This window comes from Rhinoraja longicauda, chromosome 5 (assembly GCF_053455715.1).
Source record: "Rhinoraja longicauda isolate Sanriku21f chromosome 5, sRhiLon1.1, whole genome shotgun sequence".
Lineage (NCBI taxonomy): Eukaryota > Metazoa > Chordata > Chondrichthyes > Rajiformes > Arhynchobatidae > Rhinoraja > Rhinoraja longicauda.
In genome coordinates this window covers 59,567,383-59,593,852 of record NC_135957.1, presented here as the reverse complement: position 1 = coordinate 59,593,852, position 26,470 = coordinate 59,567,383, and the positions used below count along the sequence as shown (strand labels likewise).

General features: G+C 40.3%; 2 protein-coding genes across 2 annotated transcripts in view; one reads left to right on the top strand and one right to left on the bottom strand.

Moving 5' to 3' along the window:
* Positions 1 to 26,470, bottom strand: part of nt5dc1 (5'-nucleotidase domain containing 1) — a 434,656-nt gene that overhangs the window by 203,690 nt on the left and 204,496 nt on the right. The gene's annotated exons all lie outside the window — the stretch shown is intronic.
* Positions 1 to 26,470, top strand: part of LOC144593817 (uncharacterized) — a 174,952-nt gene that overhangs the window by 75,640 nt on the left and 72,842 nt on the right. Inside the window, exon 8 of the mRNA XM_078399936.1 lies at positions 17,014 to 17,125. Coding sequence (XP_078256062.1) covers positions 17,014 to 17,125 — 112 coding nt within the window. The remainder of the gene's footprint in view (positions 1 to 17,013; positions 17,126 to 26,470) is intronic.

Below are 26,470 nucleotides of genomic sequence, written 5' to 3'. Positions count from 1 at the left end.
CTTGTTGTTTTTACTATGGGCATATGACCTTGACCAGTTGGTCAGAGGTGGCAGCTTCGCAGGACTTGGTAGATGCAACCAGCATTTTGTGAAATAAATCCAGACTCAGACGTTAATTGTCCACTATCCCAAAGCATGATGAATATGTATGTTCACTATGTTTTCCATATTATACTTTTATTCTTACATTCCTGTCACTAAGTTGCATTTGCCCAAGACATGAGTTTTGTCATGTCTGCTAATTTGCAAAATACTGTAATCAGATATGACAGTTTGGTTGATCAGGCTTTTATCAAGATATAGTAAAATTGGAACATATCATTGTAAGCATAACTTGGCATTCATTTAAAAGAATATACTATAATTTTATAAGAAAATATAAGAAAATAACTGCAGATGCTGGTACAAATCGATTTATTCACAAAATGCTGGAGTAACTCAGCAGGTCAGGCAGCATCTCGGGAGAGAAGGAATGGGTGACGTTTCGGGTCGAGACCCTTCTTCAGACTGATGTCGGGGGTGGGACAAAGGAAGGATATAGGTGGAGACAGGAAGATAGAGGGAGATCTGGGAAGGAGGAGGGGAAGGGAGGGACAGAGGATCTATCTGAAGTTGGAGAAGTCGACGTTCATACTATAATTTTATATGAGGTTTGGGCTTTGATGTTTTTAGAGCTACAATTTACTGAATTTTGGTTCTCAGAAAGAGCCAGAAACAATTGTTATTTCTGAAATAAGAAAAACATATTTTGAATCTAAAAATGATTTATTTTCACCAAATGGAGTTGATGGTGCCAGGATGAGTTTAAAACTAACATCCTTTTTTAAAAATTTCTCTGTGGTTCTAAGATTGGTGAGATCAGGAATAACATTTGACATTGATGTGATTTATTTCCTTACATTTCACAAGGAACATCTTAAGGTTGCAATCTATCTTCTATATATGACTAAAACTCTCATCTTGTTGGTTTATCAGTTTGCTTGATCCTGAAATATAGCCAAAACGGTACACGATAGCGCAACAATTTTAGGCCCACCATTGTCCTGGGGTGGGCTGGAGGACGTTTCATTCAAACTGGTATTATATTTTAAAAGTTATTCACATTTTAAAGTTAAAAAAAACACTTTTTCGGTCCACGCATGCGCAGTTGGGGCCCGTTGATCTGATACTTACGTAAGATGGCCGCTGGATCCGCACGTACGCAGAACAAACGGGTCCGCGCCTGCGCAGTTGGGGCCCGTTGACCTGTTACTTACTTAAGATGTTCGCTGGATCTGCGCGTGCGCAGAACGCAACGGGTTTGTGACCTGTTACTTACGCAAGATGGCCGCCGGATCCGCGTGTGCGCAGAACCCAAATGGTTTGTGCCTGCGCAGTTGGGGCCCTCTGATTTTGAGGGTGGATGGGGTGGGTGAGTTGGTGGGGGGGAGCAGGGGGGATAAGGGGGGTTGAGGGGGGATGGAGTGGGTGAGTGAGGGGGGAGGGGAAGGGGGGAGGGAGCTGGGGGAGGGAGGAGGGGGAGGGAGGAATGGGGGAAAGGGAGGGAGTGCCGGAGACCCCCTAAGAGTGGAGGTGGAGTGAGTGGAGGAGGGGGGATAAGGGGAGATGAGGTGCGGTGGAGTGGGTGAGGGGGGGCAGGGGAGGAAGGGGGCGAGGGGAGGGGGGGCAGGGGAGGATGGGGGGGAGGGGAGGAAAAGAGGGGTTGAGGGGGGATGTAGTGGGTGAGTGTCGTCAGTTGGGGGACGGTTGCCGGACCCGCAGGAGAAGTCCTGGGGTGAGCAGTAGCAAGTTTTGTTCAAATTGGTGTAATATTTTAAAAGTTCTTGGCATTTTAAACTTAAAAAAATTCCTTAAATCCCTTTTCCACTTGCCGTGCTCAAGGTGGCCAGCGTGTGCGAGACCCACCTGAGTGACGGTAGTGGCAGCCAATGAGGGGGGGTGCAAGATGGCCACCAGGAGCAGGACCATCCCAAGTGAAGGGAGTGGCGGCCAATGAGGAGGGGGGGGGAGGAGAGCGGAAGAGGCGGGACCCACCACAATGTCCGCCCGGGGCCAGGGCTGGGTTGAGTGGCTCCCTCAAGAGAGGTTTGGACCCAATGGGTCCACCCTGTTCTAGTAAAAACTAAAATAAGCAAAGGATGTCGTAAACAGGAAGGCATGTTGTAGCTTTACAGGGTTATGGTTAGTTGACATTTAGAGTTTTGTGTACTGTTCCGATTCCTCCATTACAAGATAGATGTATAGTTTTTGGAGAGGGTGCAGAAGAGGTTTAGCAGAATGTTGTCTAAATTAGAGGGTATTAGTTACAAAGATGGGGTCGACAAAATTGAATTGATTTCGGAGGTTGAGGGGATTTGTGATAGAACCATAGATGGAATAGACAGACTGAATCTTTTTTCCCAGAATGGAAATATTAAAGACTAGAGGGCATAGCATCAAAGTAAGAAGGATAACATTTAAAGGAGATGTGTGGGGGCAGGTTTTTTTTACACAGAGAATGGTGGGTGCCTGGAACATGCTGCCAGAGATGGTGATGGATGCAATAGGCATTTAAGAGACTTTTGGAAAGGTACATGGATATGCAGGGAATGGAGGAACATGGATCATGTGTAGGCATAGCTTAACTTGTTATTGTTTTCACTTTAGCACGCATATTGTGGATTAAAAGGCCTGTTCCTGTGCTGTACTCTTCTTTGTTCTAATGAAGAGTACAGACAAAATTCACCAGATGTTGCCTGGACTGAAGGGTTTTGTTTTGAGGCAGTGCTTTTTAGTCTGCTAAAAAGTGCTGGTATGCAAGATTAAATAAACATACATGTTACATTGCCGGAAAACAAAATAATGAGGTTTAACTTATCAGAGGTGCCAAAACACTGCACTGGCTCGTAACATCAGAAAAAAAAGCACTGATTACAAAAACAGATTGGATAAGCTAGGATAGATTTTGTTGGACCTCAAAAGGCTGAGGGATAACCCTATAAGAGAGTTATATAAAATTATGAGGGTCATAGATAGTGTAGATAGTCATAGTCTTTATCCAGCTGAGAATAAAACTAAAAGATATGGGTTCAAGATGAGAGGGAAAATATTTAAAGGAGATGTGAGGGACAGTTTTTTTACACAGAAGATGGTGGATATGTGGAACAAGCTGCCAGTGGAGGTGTTAGAGCCAGGTATGATTACAGCATTTAAGAAGCAGGTACATGGATAGGAAAAGAAGAGGAAAATGAGCAAAATGCAAGAACATGGGATTAGTGTGTATTGACACCACTGTTGGCATGGACATGCTGTACGAATCTATGATTATGAAAACAGTGAAGCTGTCAAGTGAGTGAATGGAGGAAAAGAGATTCAGAAAGAGAACCAGGACTTTCAAGCAAACGAGCCTTGGGATAAGTTAACAGAGATCAGTGATGGCAGCAGTGTGTGGAGTTATGAGTCTTCAGGTTTGGAATAAATCAGATCTGCAGAGATATGCAAGGAGACCACTAAAAAAATCAACCTTTGATACAAGATGACACATGTAATTAGTTGACATTAAAAGCATTGTAACAGTCCTGGCAATAGATGATAAAGATATGAGAGGATAGCTGAGAGGAGATGGGGAGCTATTGATTAAGACTATGGAGACAAGGAGAAAGACATGTTTGTCAAATGTCGGAAAATATTAGGAGATATTAATTGAGATGACATGGGATAAAGCATCACAAAGTCAAAAAAACACTTTTCTTGCTTCAGGTCAAACTTACTAAGTCTGGCCTGTATGTTTATTTACAATCATCAAACATTATTTTCTCTCCCTTGCCTGTTAGATCATCAATTTTTAAAATCAAGATAACCTGAGCAATAAACTAACTCAAGAATTAATACTGAAACAAGTTAAGGATGTACATGGATGGTGTTGAAGAGAAGGCTGTTGTTAAAACCCAGAAATAAATCCATCTAAAGAATAAGGTATACAGGTTGGTCATTAGCAGGGGATTTCAGGAACTCCATGCCAAATTTCCAAAATTATTCCCAGAACATACAGTGCCCTCCATAATGTTTGGGACAAAGACCTATCTTTTATTTATTTGCCTCTGTATTCCACAATTTGAGATTTGAAATAGAAAAAATCACATGTGGTTAAAGTGCACATTGACAGATTTAAATAAAGGCTATTTTTAGACATTTTGGTTTCACCGTGTAGAAATTACAGCAGAGTTTATACATCGTCTCCCCATTTCCGGACACCATAATGTTTGGGACACAGCAATGTCATGTAAATGAAAGTAGTCATGTTTAGTATTTTGTTGCATATCCTTTGCATGCAATGACTGCTTGAAGTCTGCGATTCACGGACATCACCAGTTGCTGGGTGTCTTCTCTGGTGATGGTCTGCCAGGCCGGTATTGCAGCCATCTTTAGCTTATGCTTGTTTTGGGGGCTAGTCCCCTTCAGTTTTCTCTTCAGCATATAAAAGTCATGCTCAATTGGGTTCAGATCGGGTGATTGACTTGGCCACTCAAGAATTGACCATTTTTTAGCTTTGAAAAACTCCTTTGTTGCTTTGTACGTTTGGGAACATTGTCTTGCTGTAGAATGAACCGCCAGCCAATGAGTTTTGAGGCATTTGTTAGAACTTGAGCAGATAGGATGTGTCTATACACTTCAGAATTCATTATGCTACTACTATCAGCAGTTGTATCATCAATGAGAATAAGTGGGCCAGTACCTTCAGCAGCCATACATGCCCAGGCCATAACACCCCCACCACCGTGTTTCACAGATGAGGTGGTATGCTTTGGATCTTGGGCAGTTCCTTCTCTCCTCCATATTTTGCTTTTGCCATCACTCTGATATAAGTTAATCTTCTTCTCATCTGTCCACAAGACCTTTTTCCAGAACTGTGGTTGCTCTTTTAAGTACTTCTTGGCAAACTGTAACCTGGCCATCCTATTTTTTTCGGCCAACCAGTGGTTTGCATCTTGCAGTTTAGCCTCTGTATTTCTGTTCATGAAGTCTTCTGCAGACAGTGGTCATTGGTAAATCCACACCTGACTCCTGAAGAGTGTTGTTGATCTGTCGGACAGGTGCTTGGGGATTTTTCTTTATTATAGAGAGAATTATTCTGTCATCTTCTGTGGAGGTCTTCCTTGGCCTGCCAGTCCCTTTGCGATTAGTAAGCTCACCAGTGTTCTCTTTCATCTTAATGATGTTCCAAACAGTTGATTTTGATAAGCCTGTTTGGCTGATATCTCGAACAGTTTTATTCTTGTTTCTCAGTCTCATAATGGCATCTTTGACTTTCATTGGCACAACTTTGGTCCTCATGTTGATAAACAGCAATAAAAGTTTCCAAAGGTGATGGAAAGACTGGAGGAAAGACTAGGTGCTGAGAGCTCCCTTATACCTGCATTAAGGAGGCAATTAAACACCCCTAAGTAATTACAAAGACCTGTGAAGCCATGTGTCCTAAACATTGTGGTGTGTTGAAATGGGGGGACTATGTATAAAGACAGCTGTAATTTCTACATGGTGAAACAAAATGTATAAAAATGGCCTTTAATAAAATCTGACAATGTGCACTTTAACCACGTGTGATTTTTTTCTATTACAAATCTCAAATTGTGGAGTACAGAGGCAAATAAATAAATGATGGGTCTTTGTCCCAAACATTATGGAGGGCACTGTATGTAGACTTTCTACTGCAGAGTAAAAAAATGTTGTCATTCTTTCTGTTCATTATGGAAATGAAACTTTCTGCAGTAACTTCAACATTCATAAATTGCATAACATTATGTAATCATTTTTGCACTGAAATGGACTGCTGTTTAAATATCATTGATTACGATAAAAGCGTTTAACTGTACTTAAATGCTTAAGTGTTTAACACGTGACAATAAACAAAAGCAATAACTATTTACGCTACTTAGAAAGCTCTTCCTATTAAAGTTCAACAAAACAGTCCTCTCCATCTTCTTTATCTAGCTTCCTCATAAATGCATCTATGCTGACCAATTTAACTACTCTCTCCAGTAGTAAATTCCACATTCAGATCATTTTGAGGGTAACTTTTCATTTCCGACTCACCACCAACGCCATGCCTATCAATGCCCAGCTAACATTCCCGCAAATCCCATCCTTCATCCGGGAAGGAGAGAAACGGAAGACTACCACCTCGCCTCTCAACTCATGCCCACTGAGCGCAGCCAGAGACTGGGAAATGCGGGTTGACCTAGGCCAGAGGCTTTCCTTCCCAGTTTAAATCGCAGCTACCAACCTGCAACCAGACCTCGTCCTCTGGTCCAACTCCTGTCGGCGTGTTTTCATCATTTAGCTGACGGTCCCCTGGGAGGAGGCTGTGGACGAGGCATTTGAAAGGAAAAGGCTGAGATATTCCAACCTTGCAGTAGAGGTAGAGGAGCGAGGTTGGAGTGTTAGGGTGCGTCCAGTGGAGGTGGGGTGCAGGGGCTTTGTAGACAGTTCCACTGCAAGGCTCCTGAGGGAAGTTACAGGCCAGGCCCAAAGGAGGGCAATCAAAGAACTTGCAAATGCCGCCGAACGGAGCAGTCACTGGCTGTGGCTGAAAAGAAAAGATACTGTCTGGGCTGCCACGTGGCCATCTAGAGGCTAACCATAAGACACACACCCAGGTCTGATCACCCTGCGGTGGGCCTGCCTCGACTGAGGGTGTCTTGTGATAAAAGGCCGAAACACCCAGTGATGTTGAGGTACACAACTGAAGATGTGACTGAATGGTAGCAACATCACCTAGTGGTCACCCCCAAGAACAACACCAGTCAATTGTAGTGCAAACCTTAGGGATTGTAACATCTAGTCCTACTAATCAATTCCAAATTCCTTACTGGCTTTAATAGTGTTTTTCTTACCTGAATGATCTTCATCTACATTTTGATCTACTAACAACTGGAAACTTGGTTGGTGACCGTATCAAAGTCCCTTATAATCCTACGATCTCAATTAAGTCATCCTTCATTCTTATCATGACAAGAGAGACTGCAACAATCTGGAACAAAAGGTCTAGGCAAAAAGATCCTGATGTCGCGTCTCAAAACATTAATTTTGCACAAAAATGTTTTGCTTTATATCCGGTGGTATGGGACTAAGTGCCTAAAAGTGATTTTTTTTGTTTGAATGTCAGCTTGAATCTGATGCTGGTACTTTCACAACTGGGTTCATGGTCAAACTCTGATCTGGTCCATGGAAACATAATACTGTTTATACTGTAATCCCTCTGGCCCACTGAGTTCATGCTGACCAGCAATCCCTGCACACTAACATTATCCTACACACATTAGACAATTTACAATCTTTACTGAAGCCAATTAGCTACAAACCTGTATGACTTGGAGTGAATTTCTTTTATTTGTCAAAAAAACAGTGCAGGAAATACAATCGTAACCATCATTATTTTTTATCAGATGCAATCAGTTGAGAACAAGGGTCAGCTATTTCAATAGTTAAGCAAATTAAAAAAAAATAAAAACAGAAAGTACTGGAAACAGGAAGAGTTAGCATTTCAGGTCAAGGAGCCTGCATCTTGGATTTGAAATGTTGACACTTTTTATCTTTGCACATATACTCTCAGACCTTTTGTTTCCTGTTGTTTCTGTTTTTTATAACTGACAGCTGTGTTAACTATTGGCTTTGGTTTTTGAGTTTCAGGCACACCATTTTTTATCAAAACTGGAAAAGAGGGAAAACAGGTTGGGTTTGGTAACAGAGAACATGGGAAAGGGATGGATAAGTTGATAAAAAAACTTCATTCCATACCTGCTTGCAGGAATCCTAATACCAATTGTTCACTTGGTTACTTTTATCACCTGCTTTTACAATGTCAAAGAGCTGCCAAATCTTTTTAAAATATGGAAGTTTAAAGAGATTCGGCATGTCTCCGAATACTCTAATAAACTTCTGCAGGTGTACTGCAGAGTGTATTCTGACTGGTTGCACTGTGGTCTGGTATGGCAATTCCAACGCAAAGGAATGCAAGAGGCTGCAGAGAGTGGTGGACTCAGCGAAGTCTAGTCGTCTGCAATGTACTGGCAAATTATTGAATTGCATTATATCAACTACACTTAAAACATAAAATTGAGAAAAACATATACATCACCTGGCATTGATCAAAAGACTGAATCAGACACACCAATGCCGTTCCCACAGTGAAGTAACTGCAGTAACCAAAACTGGATTCAAGTTTCATTATTCCCATAATCATTTAAGTATGGTCACAACAATACCTCACTAATGTCGCTGAATACTGTACTCTTCCTATAATGCCACATATAATTTGCACTTTTAATTTGATGCATGGCTTGTTATGAGAGCTTCAGGGTCCCTAATGCATTCAAGAGAGAGCTGGATAGAGCTCTTAATGAGAGCGGAGTCAGGGGGTATGGGGAGAAGGCAGGAACGGGGTACTGATTGAGAATGATCAGCTATGATCACATTGAATGGCGGTGCTGGCTCGAAGGGCCGAATGGCCTCCTCCTGCACCTATTGTCTATTGTCTATTGTCCCACATAATTTAAAAACAACTGTTTCAAGAAGCACAAAATCTTTAATATTTTGAAGGATCACACTCAATGGGAACTATGAACTTGTAATGATAAAGGAAAGAATTTGACAAGAACATCCTGGTGAATTAATTGCTGCTCATCATAGAAACATAGAAAATAGGTGCAGGAGTAGGCCATTTGGCCCTTCGAGCCAGCACCGCCATTGAATATGATCATGCAATACAATATTTTTATTGTCATTGCACAAGAACAACAAGATTAAGAATGCCACTTCCATATCGATGCTATAAAATAAATAAATCACGGCGAAAACAAAGACAACAAAGGGAGGGGGAAAAAAAGGGAAACAAGGTAAAGTGCAAAAAAGGTTCATGCCAGATGACCCTGGGGGCAGAGACAGATCATGGGGGGCTCTCAGCAGGTCCGATTCAGAGCAGCTATAGCTCTAGGAATAAAGCTGTTTCTTAGTCTGGAGGTGCAGGCATAGAAGGCCTTGTAACGTCTGCCAGATGGAAGTAGTTCAAACAGACGGTGGCATGGGTGTGTGGAGTCCTTGTAGATGCTGGTGGCTTTCCTGAAGCAGCGTGCGTTGTAGATGTCCTCCAGGGCTGGTAGCTGTATCCCAATGATCCTCTGCGGTCTGCAGACGACCCGCTGAAGAGCTCTCCTATCCGCTGCCGTGCAGCTGAGATACCACACATAAATGCCGTATGTCAGTATGCTCTCTGTGGTGCAGCGGTAGAAGGTCATCAGTAACTGTTGGGGCAGACCGGCCTTTTCCAGCGTTCTTTCAGCGTTTGATCAATCAAAATCAGTACCCTGTTCCAGCTTTTTCCCATATCCCTTGATTCCCATAGCCCTAAGAGCTAAATCTAACTCTCTCTTGAAAACATCATCGGTGGCCTGGAATTTGTTGGAAAATGCTGGCAACACAATTGGGGAAGGTGTCAACCTTGCTGGCTGATCCCCACCAGCAACCTCTCAGTCAAGGTTTCCAATGAAGTCCAGAAGCTTGTTGAAATTCTCTAGCAGGCACACCAGGGAACCTGCATTATCCTACACACCACGGATAAATTACAATTTTTACCGAAGCTGATTAACCTACAAACCTATACATCTTTGGAGCACCCAGATGTATCTTTCGTTGTCACAGTGGTCACAAGGAGAACATACAAACTCAGTCCAGACCACACCAGTGATTAGGATTAAACCCGGGACTCTGGCATTGTAAAGCAGCAGCTCTGTGCCACTGTGCCGCCCATATCTTACATCGTGCATTGAGTTGGATTACCGTACGATTTGCAAGGTTGACTGAGCGCTGTGGGGACACAAGTGAAGGAAAAAACGAAGTTATATTTAATTATTTGTGTGTTTTATTGTTTTAAATTATTTAAATGTAGTTAATAAAATGAGCAACAGTGATCAAACTGATATGAACCTACAAGGAAGTTAAGGAATACTGTCTGAGCAAAAGAAGGCCAAAAAAGGCCCTTGAGACAATGCTATGATTGAATAAAACCATAGCTGATGTGATCATTGACCTCAACCCTGTCCTCAGCATCCTCAAGTTCCCATGTACCAAAAAATCTCGTTGCACTTAATGATTGGTAACCAGATTCATATAAAAATACCTGACCTGGTATCCAATAACAAATTCTTATCTCAATCTTTTAGACTATGCTGGCATGCATTTCCCCCACCAAAAGAAATAACCTCACATCATCTATCCTGGTAGTCTGATCCAACACAATCCCACATGAAAACTTTAAATTTATCAGTATTTCGACTCATATTATTTCTCAATTCCAGAGAGCAAAGTGGCACGGTGGCGCAACGGTAGAGTTGCTGCCTTCCTGACTACGAGTGCCGTCTGTACGAAGTTTGTAGGTTCTCCCCGTGACCTGCGTGGGTTTTCTCCGAGATCTTCGGTTTCCTCCCACACTCCAAAGACGTACAGGTATGTAGGTTAATTGACTGGGTAAATGTAAAAATTGTCCCTAGTGGGTGTAGGATAGTGTTAATGTGCGGGGATCGCTGGGCGGCGCGGACTCAGTGGGCCGAAGGGCCTGTTTCCGCGCTGTATCTCTAAATCTAAAGTCTCAACTTTGCTTCCCAAGGAAATCCCTTTCTTCCTGGAATCAACATTTGCATTTTCTCTGCCCTGCAATCTGGTTTTCTAATATCATGCAGGGAAGAAAATATGCCATTCTTATCTGGTCTGGTCTCATGCGGTTGACTCTTAACTGCCCTCTAAAATTGCTTGGCCAGCTTTTCTACTCAGGGGAAAAGGTCGTTCAGCACTCCAAAACCTTTCACAATCTTTCTCACCACAATGGTCTCTTTCCTCTCCAAGTATCTCCCCGCTGCAGTGCGAACCTACAGGAAACTGTTTAACCTACACTGCCTCCATTCCAAAAACAGCCTAAGTCATGGAGCGTGTTCTTGTACCTGTTTCAAGGCCAAACTCAGAGTAATTCACTGAGGCATGTAAGAATTTGGGCTTATATAAACATTGATAAAAGATTTCTGTGCCAAACTGTCTCGACAGCATAACACAGTCCTACAACAATAAAAGAAAACAACTAGAACCTAGAAAACATGGACTACTTGGAATCTTAGGGTCATATTGCATGGAAACAGGCCCTTCGGCCAACTTGCCCATGACGACCAATTTGCCACATCTATGCTAGTCCCACCAGCCTGCATTTGGTCCATATCCCTTTGAACTTTTCCTAACCATGGATCTGCCCAAATGTCTTTTGTTGTTATAGTACCTCCCGCAACCTCCTGCAACTTGGCACCCATCACTTTTCTGCAATTTGAGGAAATGAGTATTTAAAGATCTAGAACTCAAACCCAGTAAAAAGTTCATGGTCTACTGAGAAGCAAAAATCCCTACTGAGATGTGGGTGACCTACAGCGGGCACCCACCTTAAGCACTACAGAGGCTTCATTGACTGCTGTCTCTTGCAAAATACACCAAATCCACTGGCAGGAAAAATAAAATGATGTTAAGGTCCTCTCCCTGGCCAATATTCCAGCACTGGTTCAATTTATACTCAGTTGGCTCGGATGAACAGAAGCAATATTCCCATGCCAAACACCAGACTCTTTGCACAGGCACTCTGCTCTGAGCTCTGCCGTGGATGGAGATTGCCAGGAAAACAAACGAAACATTCGAAGGATGTTCTCAAAGCCTTTTAGAGAAAATGTAACATCCTCAGTAACTCATACAAATCTCTAGCTCGCGAGTTCTCAAAATGGATATTAAACATCTGCAATGTAACTGAGAACCTCAAGCCTCTTCACGGGGAAAATGCGGAAACCCAGTCAAAAACTGAAAAGTTTACCATCTTCCATGCTGTTATGCTCTCCATCATCTATGGCAGAGTGTGCAGTCTACAATTCATCAACCATCTCCTAACCCACAGAGCTAGAGCAGATGTAAAGCATTCTCCACTTGAAGGTGAGCTCTGAGGGGTAGCTTTTTCACTCAAAGGGTGGTGGGTGTATGAAACAAGATACCAGAAGAGGTAGTTGAGGCAGCGTTTAAGAAACAGTGAGACCGGTACATAGAAAGGAAAGGTTTGAAGGGATATGGCAGGTGAGACTGGTGTACCTGGGACATGTTGGCCGGTGTGGGCAAGTTGGGTTGAAGGGTCTGTTTCCAAACTGTGTCACTCTATGACTCTAAGCGATTACTAGGATGGGGGATGGGGGGAACGGATGAGGCAAAGAGAGATAGGGAGAGAGGGAAAGAGAAAACCAAGTAGGAAATCATAAGTAACAAAATAGACTTGTGGTTGAGCATTCTTCAGGAAACCAGGCATTTAATTTTTTTTTTTCTTCTTCATAAACAGAAAAAAAGGACTAATTTGGAAATAGAAGCTTTAGTTGCAATTACTTTTGTGGAAATGTCAGTCTCACTCAAAATTAAACATTCCAGAACATTAAAGGAACATAATTGAGATTTTACGATTTATGGCAAGAAATAATTTACATTTCACTCTCCAAGACCCTCAGCTAAATGCTTCCAGACAGTCCTGCCCTAAATAGAGGTAGATGCCAGTTTTATCCCAAGAACAGCTCCAAATGGTGGTTTACTCTATTCACATTGCAAATGAGAAACAGTAGAAAATCCTACAGAATGACCCATGATGTTTACAAAATACATTGCCAGTGATCTTTGCATATGGATGTAACAGGCATGTGTGTAATTAGACATCTGCACTAATGGTTTTCCATTTGGTTTTGGAAGATCCAAGCAAAGTTCTATATTTTTCTCCATTCTAGAATACAAATGAAAACTCCAGATGGTTTGGTGCTCAATGCGAGACAAAAGTCTTAAAAGTTTAATAGTGCCAAAGGCAACATTAAATCATATGGTAAAAGGAAAAACAAATGCTTCACAACGTGCACCCGAAACTCACACTCAGTCCTCCTGCCAATCCTACATCTGTGTGTTATGGTTCGATATTTACTGGCAGTGCTCTGGTACCTTCTAACTATATATATGTAGTCCCAATCCATGTAGCAACAACCTGATAGACACAAAATGCTGGAGTAACTCAGCGGGACAGGCAGCATCTCTGGATTGAAGGAATGGGTGACATTTCGGGTCGAGACTATTCATGCATGAGTGATATATCTTTTGCTGAACCACATGTTCTTTCTTCAATCTCTTTCTAAAACCTCTCATGTTCACATTGTCTCACTATATATTATTATTAAGTACTGACATCCAAACACACAAATTAGGAGCAGGAGTAGGTCACTCGACCTCTCGAGTCTGCTCTACCATTCAACAACATCATCGTTAGTTTTATTGCAACCTCAACACAGCATTCCTAACTACTCCCAGTAACTATTTGCTAATCAAGAATCTGTCTTAAAAAATATTCAAAAACTCTGCTTTTGCTTTGAGGAGGACTGTTCCAAAGACACACATCCCGCTGAAAGAAAACAACTGGTGGGTAGAAACTAGGGTCAAGAATTTCAGATTTTATTCTCTCCCCTTGCTGAGAGAAATTCAAGGCCAACTTGCTCATACACTGATCATTTTGGTGGAACCAAGTTAATACATGTATAAAAATCTTCAGCCACAGACACATCATTGGATCAGAAAAGGCCTGTGAAAATGAAGTCAGCCGCATTATTGTATCATTTCTGAAATGTTTTGAGTCCTGATTTGTCATTCAAGAGTCAAGAGTGTTTAATTGTCATATGCACGGAAACAGGACAATAAAATTCTAAATTGCAGCAGCATAATAGGTCTATAAACACAATACTCTACTATTATAGATAACATAATAAAATGCAGCAAAGAGAAAGGTAGTGGGGGTTATTGCATAAAATTGGAGAATTCAATGTTCATACTGTTGAGCTATAAACTACCCAAGTGGAATATGAGAAATTTGTTGAGGATGTTAACAAGTTATAGAGCAGCTGCAGACCGCGTGATCCCTCCTGTCTCTTTCACCAGTGTCCATGGCTGATCCCATGTCATGTTGATTTTCCTGAAGGATTCCCAAAACATTCAATCATCTAAATCTCTAATCTCTATCACACTCAGCTTTGAATTTACACAGTGACTGAACACGACAAGGCAGAAAATTCCAACACTTAACATCTACTCTCTATTTAGAGACATTTCTCTTCACCTCAGCCCCAAAATGTACAAAGGATATTAGGTCAAAGCTAGGACCATGGGGGAGAGGTGATGAATGTGCACGTATTCTTTTGACTTTCCGTCCAATTGTTTACGTTCAATTCTGAAAGCATCGTACTAATTATCTTATTTTTCCCTTGTCTTTTCTTCTTCAACATTTATTCACTACTCTTTCAATTTTTCTAATATAATATATTAGACTTATTTGCTGCTTCAAACCTACTCTTAATATTTTCCTGTCAGTTTTGTTGCTGATCCAATCTTCCTGTAACACTGGCTGAGCCATTTTCTATGTCATCTAAATGCTTTAATAAGTTACCAGATACATCCTCTTTAACAAAAAAACATGTAGAAATTTTATTCCAATTCTCTACCACCAGAAGATCACTGCCAAAGTTAATAAGAGTCAAAGAGCATGGACACAGGCCTTTCGAACTAACTTACCCATGTCAACCAAGATGCTGCATCTAGTTTAGTTTAGTTTAGTTTAGTTTATTGTCGGCGGCGGAAAGACTATGCATGATTACAATCGAGCCATCCACAGTGCACAGATACACCATAAAAGGAATAATCTTGGTGCAAGATAAAGTCGAGTAAAGTCCAAAGTCAAAGGTAGCCCTGTTTGACCGCATTTGGTCCATATCACTGAGCCTTTGCATTCCATGTACCTGTCAAAATGTCTCCTAAATCTTGTTATTGCACCTGCCTCAACTACATTCTCAGGCAGCTTGTTCCATATACGTACCACACTCTGTGTGAAAATTTGCCCCTCAGATTCCTTTTAAATCTTTCCCCTCTCATCTTAATCCTATGCCCCCTCGTTCATGATTCCCTCGCCCTTGGAAGAAGTCTATGCATTCACCCGATCCATTCCCTTCATAATTCAGGGAATCACAATTTGTAAACCCTTTAGATTAACCCTCGGCCTCATGCGCATCAAGGAAAAATCTCCAAGCATGCCCAACCTTTCCTTATAATTCAGGTCCTGTACATCCTCCACCATCCTCTGCATCCTACCTTGAAGTCAATTCTGTATCATTAGCTAGCTCTCCCGAGATCCCATGCGATTTAATCTTCCAGAGCAGTATGCCATGCGGAATGTTATCAAAGCCCTTGCTGAAGTCCATACAGACTATGTCTACGGTAGACACAAAATGTTGGAATAACTCAGCGGGACAGGCAGCATCTCTGGAGAGAAGGAATGGGTGATATTTCAGGTCGAGACCTTTCTTGGTCTCAACCCGAAACGCTGCCTGTCCCGCTGAGTTACTCCAGCATTTTGTGTCTACCTTCGATTTAAACCAGCATGTGCAGTTACATAGAAACATAGAAAATAAGTGCAGGAGTAGGCTACCGCAGTTCTAAGCACTAAGAACCTGCAGTTCCTTCCTTCTCCTAGATTATCCCTGTCATAATCAACCTTCTTGATTACTTCAACAATAAACTCAATCAAAGTTTGGAGGTACAATCTCCCACACACAAAATCATGCTGACTTTCCTAATACAAGAAGATAGGCCCCTCAACCTTTTCCTGCCATTTAAATAAATCATGGTAGATTTACTCCAGGACTCAGCTTCTCCTCTGTTCCAGATCCCCATAGCCCTTTGTGTGGGAAAGAACTGCAGATGCTGGTGTATACCGAAGATGAACACAAAATGTGGAGTAACTCAGCAGGCCAGGCAGCATCTCTGGAGAAATGAAATGGGTGACCTTTCAGGTCGGGTGAGTCTGAAGAAAGGTTCCGACCCGAAAGGTCACCTATTCCTTTTCTCCAGAGATGTTGCCTGATCCGTTGAGTTATTCCATTATTTTGTGCCTTACTTCCGCATAGTCCTTTATTCCCTCATGTTTAAATACCTTTAAAGAACTAGTCGCTATAGTTCTCTGGGACAGAGAATTCCACTCTGACACTCAGAAATGTGTGGTAAATCAATTTACAACTCCAAATTCTGCTTTATTTTGAAACAAAAATAGAAAAACTCAGCAGGTCAGGCAGCATCATTGGAAAGAGTTCTATAATCCTTCATCAGAACTGGGGTAATTGTAATTTATTGTAATATCTGTGTTAAAGAAATTTCCAGTGCTGAACTAAAATTATTCACTTCCATAGTCAGCAGGATTTTAAAGAAACAAAAGACCTTTAAGTGAAACCACACAGAGTAGCAAACGACCAAATACTTTTCATAGGTTTTTCATATTTACTTTTTGCTTATGACCACCGGAACATATTAAACATATGTTTGGCATTTATAAAAAAGGAAGCTAAAATTGGTATGGAACGCAGAAAAGCATTTGCGGAGTTACAAGCTAACTTAGCATTTAATACAGGATGCTAATATAATCATAGATTTTTTAATATAGGGGGCTAATATAATCATAGATTTTGTAATAAAGATATCTGATATTTTTCCCATTTTCACAAGAGAAAATTTCATCATCTTGTGTTCCTTTATTATTTCACTGAATACAAAGTGGCCAGATGAAAAATTGAAAATCTATCTTTTTGTGAATGTTTAAAATGCCTCATATATAAATATAAAGCAACTTCTATTGTTCACCCGAATACAACACCAAGATGGTTAACATCTGTCTATTAGAAATTCAAGAATTGTCATTGTGAAGGCAAGCACATCTATTCTGTTGCCAGGAAGAACCCACAAACAGTAAGTATAAGCTCCACTGATTTGTTTTCCTGTTGATGCTGGTTGGGAAGGAAATGTTGGTCAGACACAGCATGAGCTAAATATTCTTAATTGTGAGACAACTAACTTCCTGCAGTATATGTTCAACAAAAAGCTCTTTGTGAATGTCCTTGGTTTTAGAGTACTCAGGACGATGATCAATATGGTGGAGCAGGTGGTGCTAATCCATTTGCCATCACAGAACCATTTGATGATTTACCAATTTCTCATCAGTTGGGCTTTGTGGGAAATGGTAATTTCCTACAAGGGAATTGAGTTAAAATGCATAACATTTATTTAACACAGCAAGTGGATCAAAGATGGCACCCAACCTAGGCAACTCTTTGTGTGCTAGTCACAGACATGCATCTGCAATCACTCATTACAATTGCTCCACTCTTTTAAATGTCTACTCCTACAGCAACATTTCTTCGTTATTCCCTTTATCACGTCAGGCAGAGCCGTGGTAGTAGGGGACTCCATCGTGAGAGGTACGGACAGGGGTTTCTGTGGCAACAAGCGGGATTCAAGGATGGTGTGGTGCCTCCCTGGTGCCAGGATCCAGGACGTCACGGACCGAATGCAATGCATCCTCAAGGGTGAAGGTGAGCAGCCGGAAGTGGAAGTGCATGTTGGCACAAACGACGTCGGGAAGAAGAGGAAAGATATTCTGCAGCGAGACTTCAGAGAGCTAGGAAGAAGGCTGAAAAGCAGGACCTCCAGGGTGGTTATCTCCAGTTTGCTTCCAGTTCCTCGTGCTGGTGAGGGCAGGAACAGGGAGATACGGGACCTGAATGTGTGGCTGAGGAGCTGGTGCAGGGGGCAGGGATTTAGATTCTTAGACCACTGGGATCTGTTTTGGGGTAAGGGTGGATTGTACAAAAGGGACGGGTTGCACCTCAACAGGCAGGGAACTAGCATTCTGGCAGGCAGATTTGCCACTGCTACACGGGTGTTTTAAACTAAATGGTGGGGGGGGTGTTTCAAATGGGGTAGACAAGGATGGAGTTAAAGGGAAAGAGAGTATAGGAATAATTAAAAACACCCCTGAATTAACGGGATTGAAAGCTCACGAAGCAATAGGAGAGAATGGCGAAGTGTAATAGGAATCGATGTGGAAGCTGAGATGAGCAAAGGATTAAAAGTACTATATATGAATGTGCGAAGTATAAGAAGTAAAGTGGATGAGCTTGAGGCTCACTTGAGATTGATAGGTATGATATTGTGGGGATTACAGAGACCTGGCTGCAGGAGGACCGGGACTGGGAACTGAATATTCAGGGTTATACGTCCTATAGCAAGGACAGGCAGGTGGGCAGAGGAGGTGGGGTAGCTCTGTTGGTGAGGGATGGAATTCAGTCCCTTGCGAGGGGTGACATTGGGACTGACGATGTAGAGTCACTGTGGATAGAGTTGAGGAATTGTAAAGGTAAGAAGACACGAATGGGAGTCATCTACAGACCTCCAAACAGTAGCCTGGACATAGGGTGTAAGTTACAGCAGGAGTTAAAATTGGCATGTAACAAATGTAATGCCACTGTAGTTATGGGGGATTTCAAAATGCAAGTAGACTGGAAATATCAGGATGGTTTGGACCCCAAGAAAGAGAGTTTGTAGAGTGCTTCTGAAAGGGATTCTTAGAGCAGCTTGTACTAGAGCCTAACAGAGAGAAGGCAATTCTGGATTTAGTGTTGTCCAATGAACCAGATTTAATAAGGGAACAGAGGGCAATGGAGGTCAATTCACTGCATGAATTTAAAAGATAGTTAGATACTCTAGGGGCTAGTGGAATCACGGGAAATGGGGAGAAGGCAGGCACAGGTTACTGATTGTAGATGATCAGTCATGATCACAATGAATGACGGTGCTGGCTCGAAGGGCCAAATGGCCTCCTCCTGCACCTATTTTCTATGTTTTTATGTATCTGCACACTGTGAATGGCTTGATTGTAATCATGTATGTTTTTCCACTGACTGGTTAGCACGCGACAAAATATTTTCACTGTACCTCGATACACGTGTCAAGTAACTAAACTAAACTAAGACCCGCAACCTCACAGCTCCAATGACTCAGATTTAAACCTGATGTGCGATGTTGTCAACGTACAATATGCAATCAGCATCGCTTTTCCCTGGTGCTCCAGCTTCCTCCCACACCCTAGAATGGTGGGTGGATGGGGGAGGGTGGTGGGGTGACTTAATGGGCATGTGCAAGACAATGGATTTCAAAGCAAAATGGGGGGATCGAGAGTGGATGGACTGCATAGACCCGGTGGACGGAATAGTAAGTGAGAAGTAAAGAACTGCTGACAGTACAGCCACCTATTGCTTTGTCATCCAGGAAATGTATGATGTGTTGAAATCTTTCAAAAGGGTGAAGAACAAAGGAAAAATGTCAACCAGTCACATTCACAGAAAGGAATGCCATCCAACATGACAAAATAGAAAGCATCAAAATTACATGAAAATAATTACCTTTGCCAGGAGTATGGCCATATAATAAAATGATTTAAAATTAAAATCACACGTGAGTTAGAACATAGAAAAAAAGGCCTGCAGGTATCAGGTTTGGTATTAGGGAAAGTATTAGGTTTTCATTCACAAAATTCACCCTTCTTCAGTCTCGACCCGAAATGTCACCCATTCCTTCTCTCCAGAGATGCTGCCTGTTCCGACTCCAGCATTTTGTGTTTACCTTCGATTTAAACCAGCATCTGCAGTTCCTTCCTACATTCTCCAAACACTCTGACTGTTTGGGCCAGGGAGAATATACACTATGCATTTATTAATCTTGTATATTGGCTAATCTTTTTCATTAAGTTAAGGTGAAAAATAAATATATTTTGCCTATGAGTTACATCTTACATTTCCTCGCTTATTAAATACTTGGTTCAAGCCATGGAATTCCCCCCCAAAAAATTCATGGGATTCTCCCTCAAATTGCAACATTTTCCATTTTAACCTACATGCTCCTTGTGCCTTCCTTCTCCACCCCCTTGGAAAGCCCTAATGGCTGCAGATGGCTTCCATAAATTATTACAAAGATGCTTATTTATTTTTCCTTTCACAATAAAAAAATCTTTAAAAGTATGTCTATCCATTGGCACTACTCCCTTTAACAGCACTTCACTGTTTACCTCAATGGCTGAATATTCCATTCATCAACCACTTTTCTCCTCTGAGGTGCATTTTCTGTATTCATTGCCTGCAGTCCTTTACTCCCATGTTCCCCTTTTCCATTCTTTCCCATTCTCCCATTTCTTTACCCGTCCCCCACATATCATTCCTTAACAATCCACTCCACCACCTCCACGACCCAGACTTCCTATCTATCTTCTTTCCAGCCTTCTTCTTACTCCCTACCTCTATGCTTTTCTCACCATATTCCCCATTCCTCCTATCTGTTTCCTTTTCATCATTACCTGACTCTCAGTTATATGACTTCATCCATCCATCCATCCTTCCTGCTCGGTATATGGAAACTCAAATTTGACAGGTTTGCATAAGCGATGTGATAAAAGATCTATCAATAAGACGTATTTCTCTGGCGTATTCAGCATACGCCTGATTCCGTGAGTGTGGCTTTTATCGTTAAAAGAATCTGCTCATCTTTTTAACACATTATCTTTTAAACCGGCATTAAAAAACCAAAAGAGAAAATTACGTCTTGCATTTCACAAATAAACAGCATTTCGAAACAAAGAAGAAATTTGTTCTTATTTGCTAATGTTACTCACACATACACAAACACGCGCACATGCACACACAGCAAAAACAGCTTGCATGCCAATTCCATAAATCAGTGACATCAGAAGGTCTACATTTCAGAAGAGTACAATGCATAACCACAATTGTGTACCTGTTGTATTAGAACTGAAGAAGAAATTCTAGGCATGTAAGTCTGAGATATAGTCTACGTGCCTGAATAACTTGATCACCATCTCCTGTGTTGATTCAAATTAATAATTGACTTTATATGCCCTTGGCTAACATTCATGCCATGAATCAGAATGGATTAAAGTGTCAGCTTCTGCACAAGCAACATTTCATATTGCTTTTTCCATCTTTAATCCATGCATAATCTCCTGTCTATTTTGGAATATTTTGCAAGAATCCACGTCAGGTTATTTATGAATGCATATCAAACTTGCAATCTCTGAGCTCAGGACCTACTCGACTGCCTCTTCCCTAATCTCAGTAGACCTTCATCATCACAGCTCCTGGTTATTCCCTCATCTTTTTTGGTCCAAATTCGACTAAGGTGTGCAGGTATGAGCACATAAAACTTCACAGTTCATTACTTGATCAATTGAAGTGGGTTTCTGTTAACAACAGCATAGGCAATGAATGTGGAAGCTGCAGAATGCAATTGCTGCTCCTCTCATCCCTGGTGAGGTATTCCAGCTTCAACATGCAGATTGCCTACTAAAGAATTAGACACATCTGATGGATCCCTCTCTATCCATCTCATTAATATATATGTTGACAGTGCTTTTAAAAGGTTTCCATCATATATTACAAATTACTATTCACCCTATTGTCTGAGCAATAGTGGAACAATGCAAGGATAAAGAAACAAGGGCAGCGCAGCAGCACAGTGGTAGAGTTGCTGCCTTACAGTGCCAGAGACCCGGGTTTCATCCTGACTACGGGTGGTCTGTATGGAGCTTTACGTTCTCCCCATGACCTGGGTTTCTCCAGGAACTGCGATTTCCTTCCACACTCCTAAGATGTACAGGTTTGTAGGCTAATTGGCTTGGTAAATATAAATTGTCCCTCGTGTGTGTGGGATAGTGTTAGTGTGCAGGGATCACTGGTTGACACAGATCCGGTGGGTCAAAGGGCCTGTTTCCCTGCTGTATCTGTAAACTAAACTAAAGTAAATGTAATGTTCATCAAACACTGCTGCTAAATCCACAAATTTCTATGGAACATGCTGGTGAGCAAAAATTATTTCCTCCTGCAGCCAATCAAGCAAAACATTATCTGAAGAAGGGTCTTGACCCGAAACATCACCCATTTGTTCTCTCCACAGATGCTGCCTGTCCTGCTGAGTTACTCCAGCATTTTGTGTCTACCTTCGATTTCAACCAGCATCTGCAGTTTTTTCTCCTACTAATAATCTTGGTCCCATCATGTCATTTCAACAAAACTCTCCCAACTAATATTTATTCCAGGCAACATTCTGAGGTGCAAGCATCCTCAATATTTAAATTTAAATTCAGCAGCCCCAAAGAACTTTAAAAAGTCCACTCTCAACACGTCTGTACCTGAATCTACTTGTGCATTTTCCAAGTTCTGAGTACATTATTGCCTCTCAAACCTACATTGATCTCTCCAACATAGTTAAATCATATTCTTAATTGTTAGTTTTCCATAGAAAAACACAAATAAAAGTCACAAATGACAGCAGGATCTTGTGTACTTTCCTCACATCTTATCTTCCTCCTGCAACCTTTTAACCACATCAGTCTTCTTTGGTGCTCATCTCAAGTGGAATGCCATGCACTTCATTTCACTATTACCTATATGATGGCAACCAGATCACTTACAGCACAGGCTTTTTTTTCTGGGTTCCTTACAATTGGGTCTAAGTCCACAAAAAGTCTCCCCTCTGTCCCATTCTCTTTCAGATCTCCTTGATAGTCATTTGTCATTTCCAAAGATATTTATGCTGAATACACTCAACTCAGGTATCATAATGCTTGTTCTACATCCTGTCATCATTCCCCCCAGTTAAATATTTTTGGACCAAAGCCATCATCTTTATTCTTGCTGATTCCAGAAGCAGTTTACAATCTGATGGTCAATCTGAAGGAAAAACTTAGATTGAGTACTCAGAAAATGAAGACATGTTATGATATTGAGAAATGTGGAGGAGTTTGTTCCAAGAAAAGTGAGTAGTATTTGCCATTTGCCCATCAAAAGATTGCAAGCTCAAATGCCACTCTTGAAACTGGAGCACAAAAATCTTGAATCTTGAAAATATTGAGCAACCACTGCAAAGTGGAAGTAACACCCAGCATATATATTCATATGGCATATATTTGGTTCCATGGACAATCAATGGAAATGTTTGTGCAGAACAGAGTACAATTGTTGGCCGATGCTTTTTTGTGACTATTAGTGACCGTTTCTTGTTATTGTCCTTTTTCATTCATAATCAAAATTTTGCCATGGAAATCATGCAACACAAATGACAAAATCATTCATTAACAAGATTTGATCAATATGTGTGGAACTTCCACATACACAAGAGCAATGGCCCTTATTGTTTATAAATCAGATTTGTAAATTCAAAGTATGCAACTCATTCACTATTACCTATGCAACTCATTCAAAACTCAATTCAGAATGCTGTTCAACATTTGCACTTGCAATTGTCTGCAATGAGGAGATCAATGCCAATGAAGGCAAGACAACTCAAAACAGAAGAAACCACAAACCTGATCCAACTTGTCAATGGGAAAAATGAAGCAGCATAGTTGGCACTCCTACTCGAAAGGAGGAGCCATTGAGTTTACTGTTGTGTGAGTAAGCATCTTCATATAAAAAGCAACATGTATTGTTTCTGAAAAGACTTCTTCATCGGACCAACTATTTCATAGGATAAGTTATTGGGAGACTGCACTGAATCAAGATTTTGAGGATATAAAACGTTGGTATGTTTGTCAAACTTTAACTGTCATTCTACTTGCACGGTACTATATAATTTATTAACAACATGTTACGTTTCTGGAACCCTTCCTAAATGTGGAGTATATATATAATACACAGGCAAACAGTTGTTAAGCAATATATGGTGTAACACATGCTTTAATTGTTGGTAGTTTTCAAAAACTAAATGATTTCAATCTTTTGAATATTTTCATGATAAACTATTTTTTCAAATATATTATTTTGAAGTAGATATTTTACATCATGCTATATGTTTTATCTTTCACATGGTGCTACTCTCGATTTAATATAATTACATTGGTTCACACCTTCCTTTCTATCATTATTCAAATATTCTATAAATACTTTACAGATCTCAACAACAAACATGGCTCCAACAGAGGGTGGTGTAATTCTGTTGCTATTAACTATCACCTTGGTCAATGGACTTGGATATTATAGATATAATAATGCACGCTATTCAACTGGTAAGTGTTCATGTTGTAGTAACTGTGTGTTTTAATTAAGCAAACTATTCCAAAATGAAAACATGGTGGAGCTCTATGAGGCTTCAGTGTTATGTTCCTTGCTTCCAAATGATAGTTCAGGCAAATAACCTTTTAGTTTAATTCTCTTCCCAATTCCATAACCATAGCTTATTTTACAATATCCTCATAGACAGTTCTCATATTGTGCATCACCAAAATGGGTAAACAAACCAGTCAAGCCTCTGCAGATGCACTTTTCCAGACAGCATGGAATGCATAAGGAATCAGAATGACATGCTCTCCAATTTTCTGTCCCTCCCAAAGCTGAATACTTCACCAGCTTCTCAGACAACTAGGGTGAGCCTGGGTCACTCCTGTACAAACTTGCAGCCAAGTAATCACTGGCATAACATGCTTGTGCACTGCCTCATCAATACAAATTTCCTTTGTGAACTTAGACACTATACGGAATAATATATTTGATCACCACAATTGCCAAATAATAAACAAAACAAGACATTATATTTATGGATCAAGAAACATAGGAACAGCTTTTTTAATGGGCTATGTAAGGGCAATTCTTGTGATAAGTAAACAAGTCACAAAATATTAATATTATTACAGATGGTGTTATCATGCTGACCTATTTAAATTTCAATAACATTGATGATCTTCAAATGAACTTTCATGGCAAAAAGCATCACCAGATTTGTGAATGTTTGGTACCAAATAAGATGAAATGACACAAGAAATCTGATATGTGCAGAGGAGAGAAATCACAATAAAACTAATGAAAATGAGTCTTTACACCAATCACTTTTTCATCTATTTTTAATATAAATTCCAGTTTGAATTCTGGTAGTTTTTAAAAATGTGCAGCAAAACTGGTTTCTTATATGGTCGTACCAGAAATGGGAAAAAGCCTTGTTTGGAGGAGATGAAAATGGGAGTGTAGGTATTAAATTGTAATAGATTAAATAGTGATTGATGTTTTGATGGTTTTGTTATAAATATTGTTTTCAAATGTGTAAAGTGAATTGGATGATTTACAATAATGCAAGCTGGTATTGATGAAAATGTCCATAAGAGAGCCGCTTATAGTTGAAAACTAAGCTAAACTAACATATTTGCATGTTAGCAAATTTCAACAAACCTATTTAAAAGGCAAATATGAATTGGTAGAAATGAATGAGTTATGGGTATTTAGTGGAAATTTAATAGCACTTGTTTAATCATAATTTAGTAGAACAGATAGAAGATACTTGCGATCATACACATGAAATAAGCAACAATCCAAAAGGAAAACAATTATGAAAAGTAATATAAAAATAATTATGAAAGTCTACTTTGAAGACATTAAGTGATGTACAGAATATAAAGCAACATTGAACGTACAATTAAAAAAGAAGAATAGTCCGTAGTCTCAGGAATTCAATCCAGAATTTCTTCATTATCCCTTTGGCATTGATTGAAATGTTTAAAAATTGGATACAAGGATTAAAAGGACTGTGTAGAACATGTGTTATATTAGTTTTTTATATTGCTCCAGAAGCATAATACACCCAATTTTGGATGTAAATTATTGTGATATGCTCAAGATTCATTCAAAAGATACAGAAAAAAAATGCTGGTTTCAGCGGGAAGAAAGAGTTAAAAACATGCATTTCATAACAGAAATACAAATCCATATCTCACTGCTACTAAAATATTAAAATATATAGCCCACTCACAACTAGTATAAATTCAGATAATTCTTGTGAATAGCATTTATCCTTAGGAAAAAATGAGAACAAATGGCAGGTTTTGTAGAATCAGGACAAAATATCAATACTGTAATGTCACTTACACTCAATGTTCCAAGATTTAAACCAGAAACGAAGTACTTTAATATTTTCAATATTGCTCTGGCAAAGTTTGCAAGAAATTGTGGGCAACTGGTTTTTTTATAATCCTGAAGTTACAATTGAGAACAAAATAATACAAGTAATAAAACATTTCAGTGGCACCAATATATTCTAATTTAAAATTAAATTTTGATCCTTAAAATTGTCTTTCATTTACCTCCCCAACCCAAGAGACAAGCAGAATACATGACCGCATCATGGACCATGGTCATTGTGGACTATTCTATAGTGTTACTTTAGGGTTGTTCACGTCACCTATTTGCATAATGTAAAATGCAATGTCTATCACTCATCATGCATTTATGTATGTATGTCCTCCAGTATTTTCCACAGGAAGATGGGCTGGATTTCATCTTAATCGGATATTGTAAATTATGCCTCATGAAGGTGGTTGGTAGGATAAGCAGGTGGGAGTTGACAACCACATGTAAGAGAAAAGATTAGAATGGGATGAGGGAATATATGGAATTGCTTTGAGAGTGTGTACAGACTCATTTGGCTGAATGGCCTCCTTTTAAGTCATGAAAATGCAAAAAAAAAAGCATTAGAC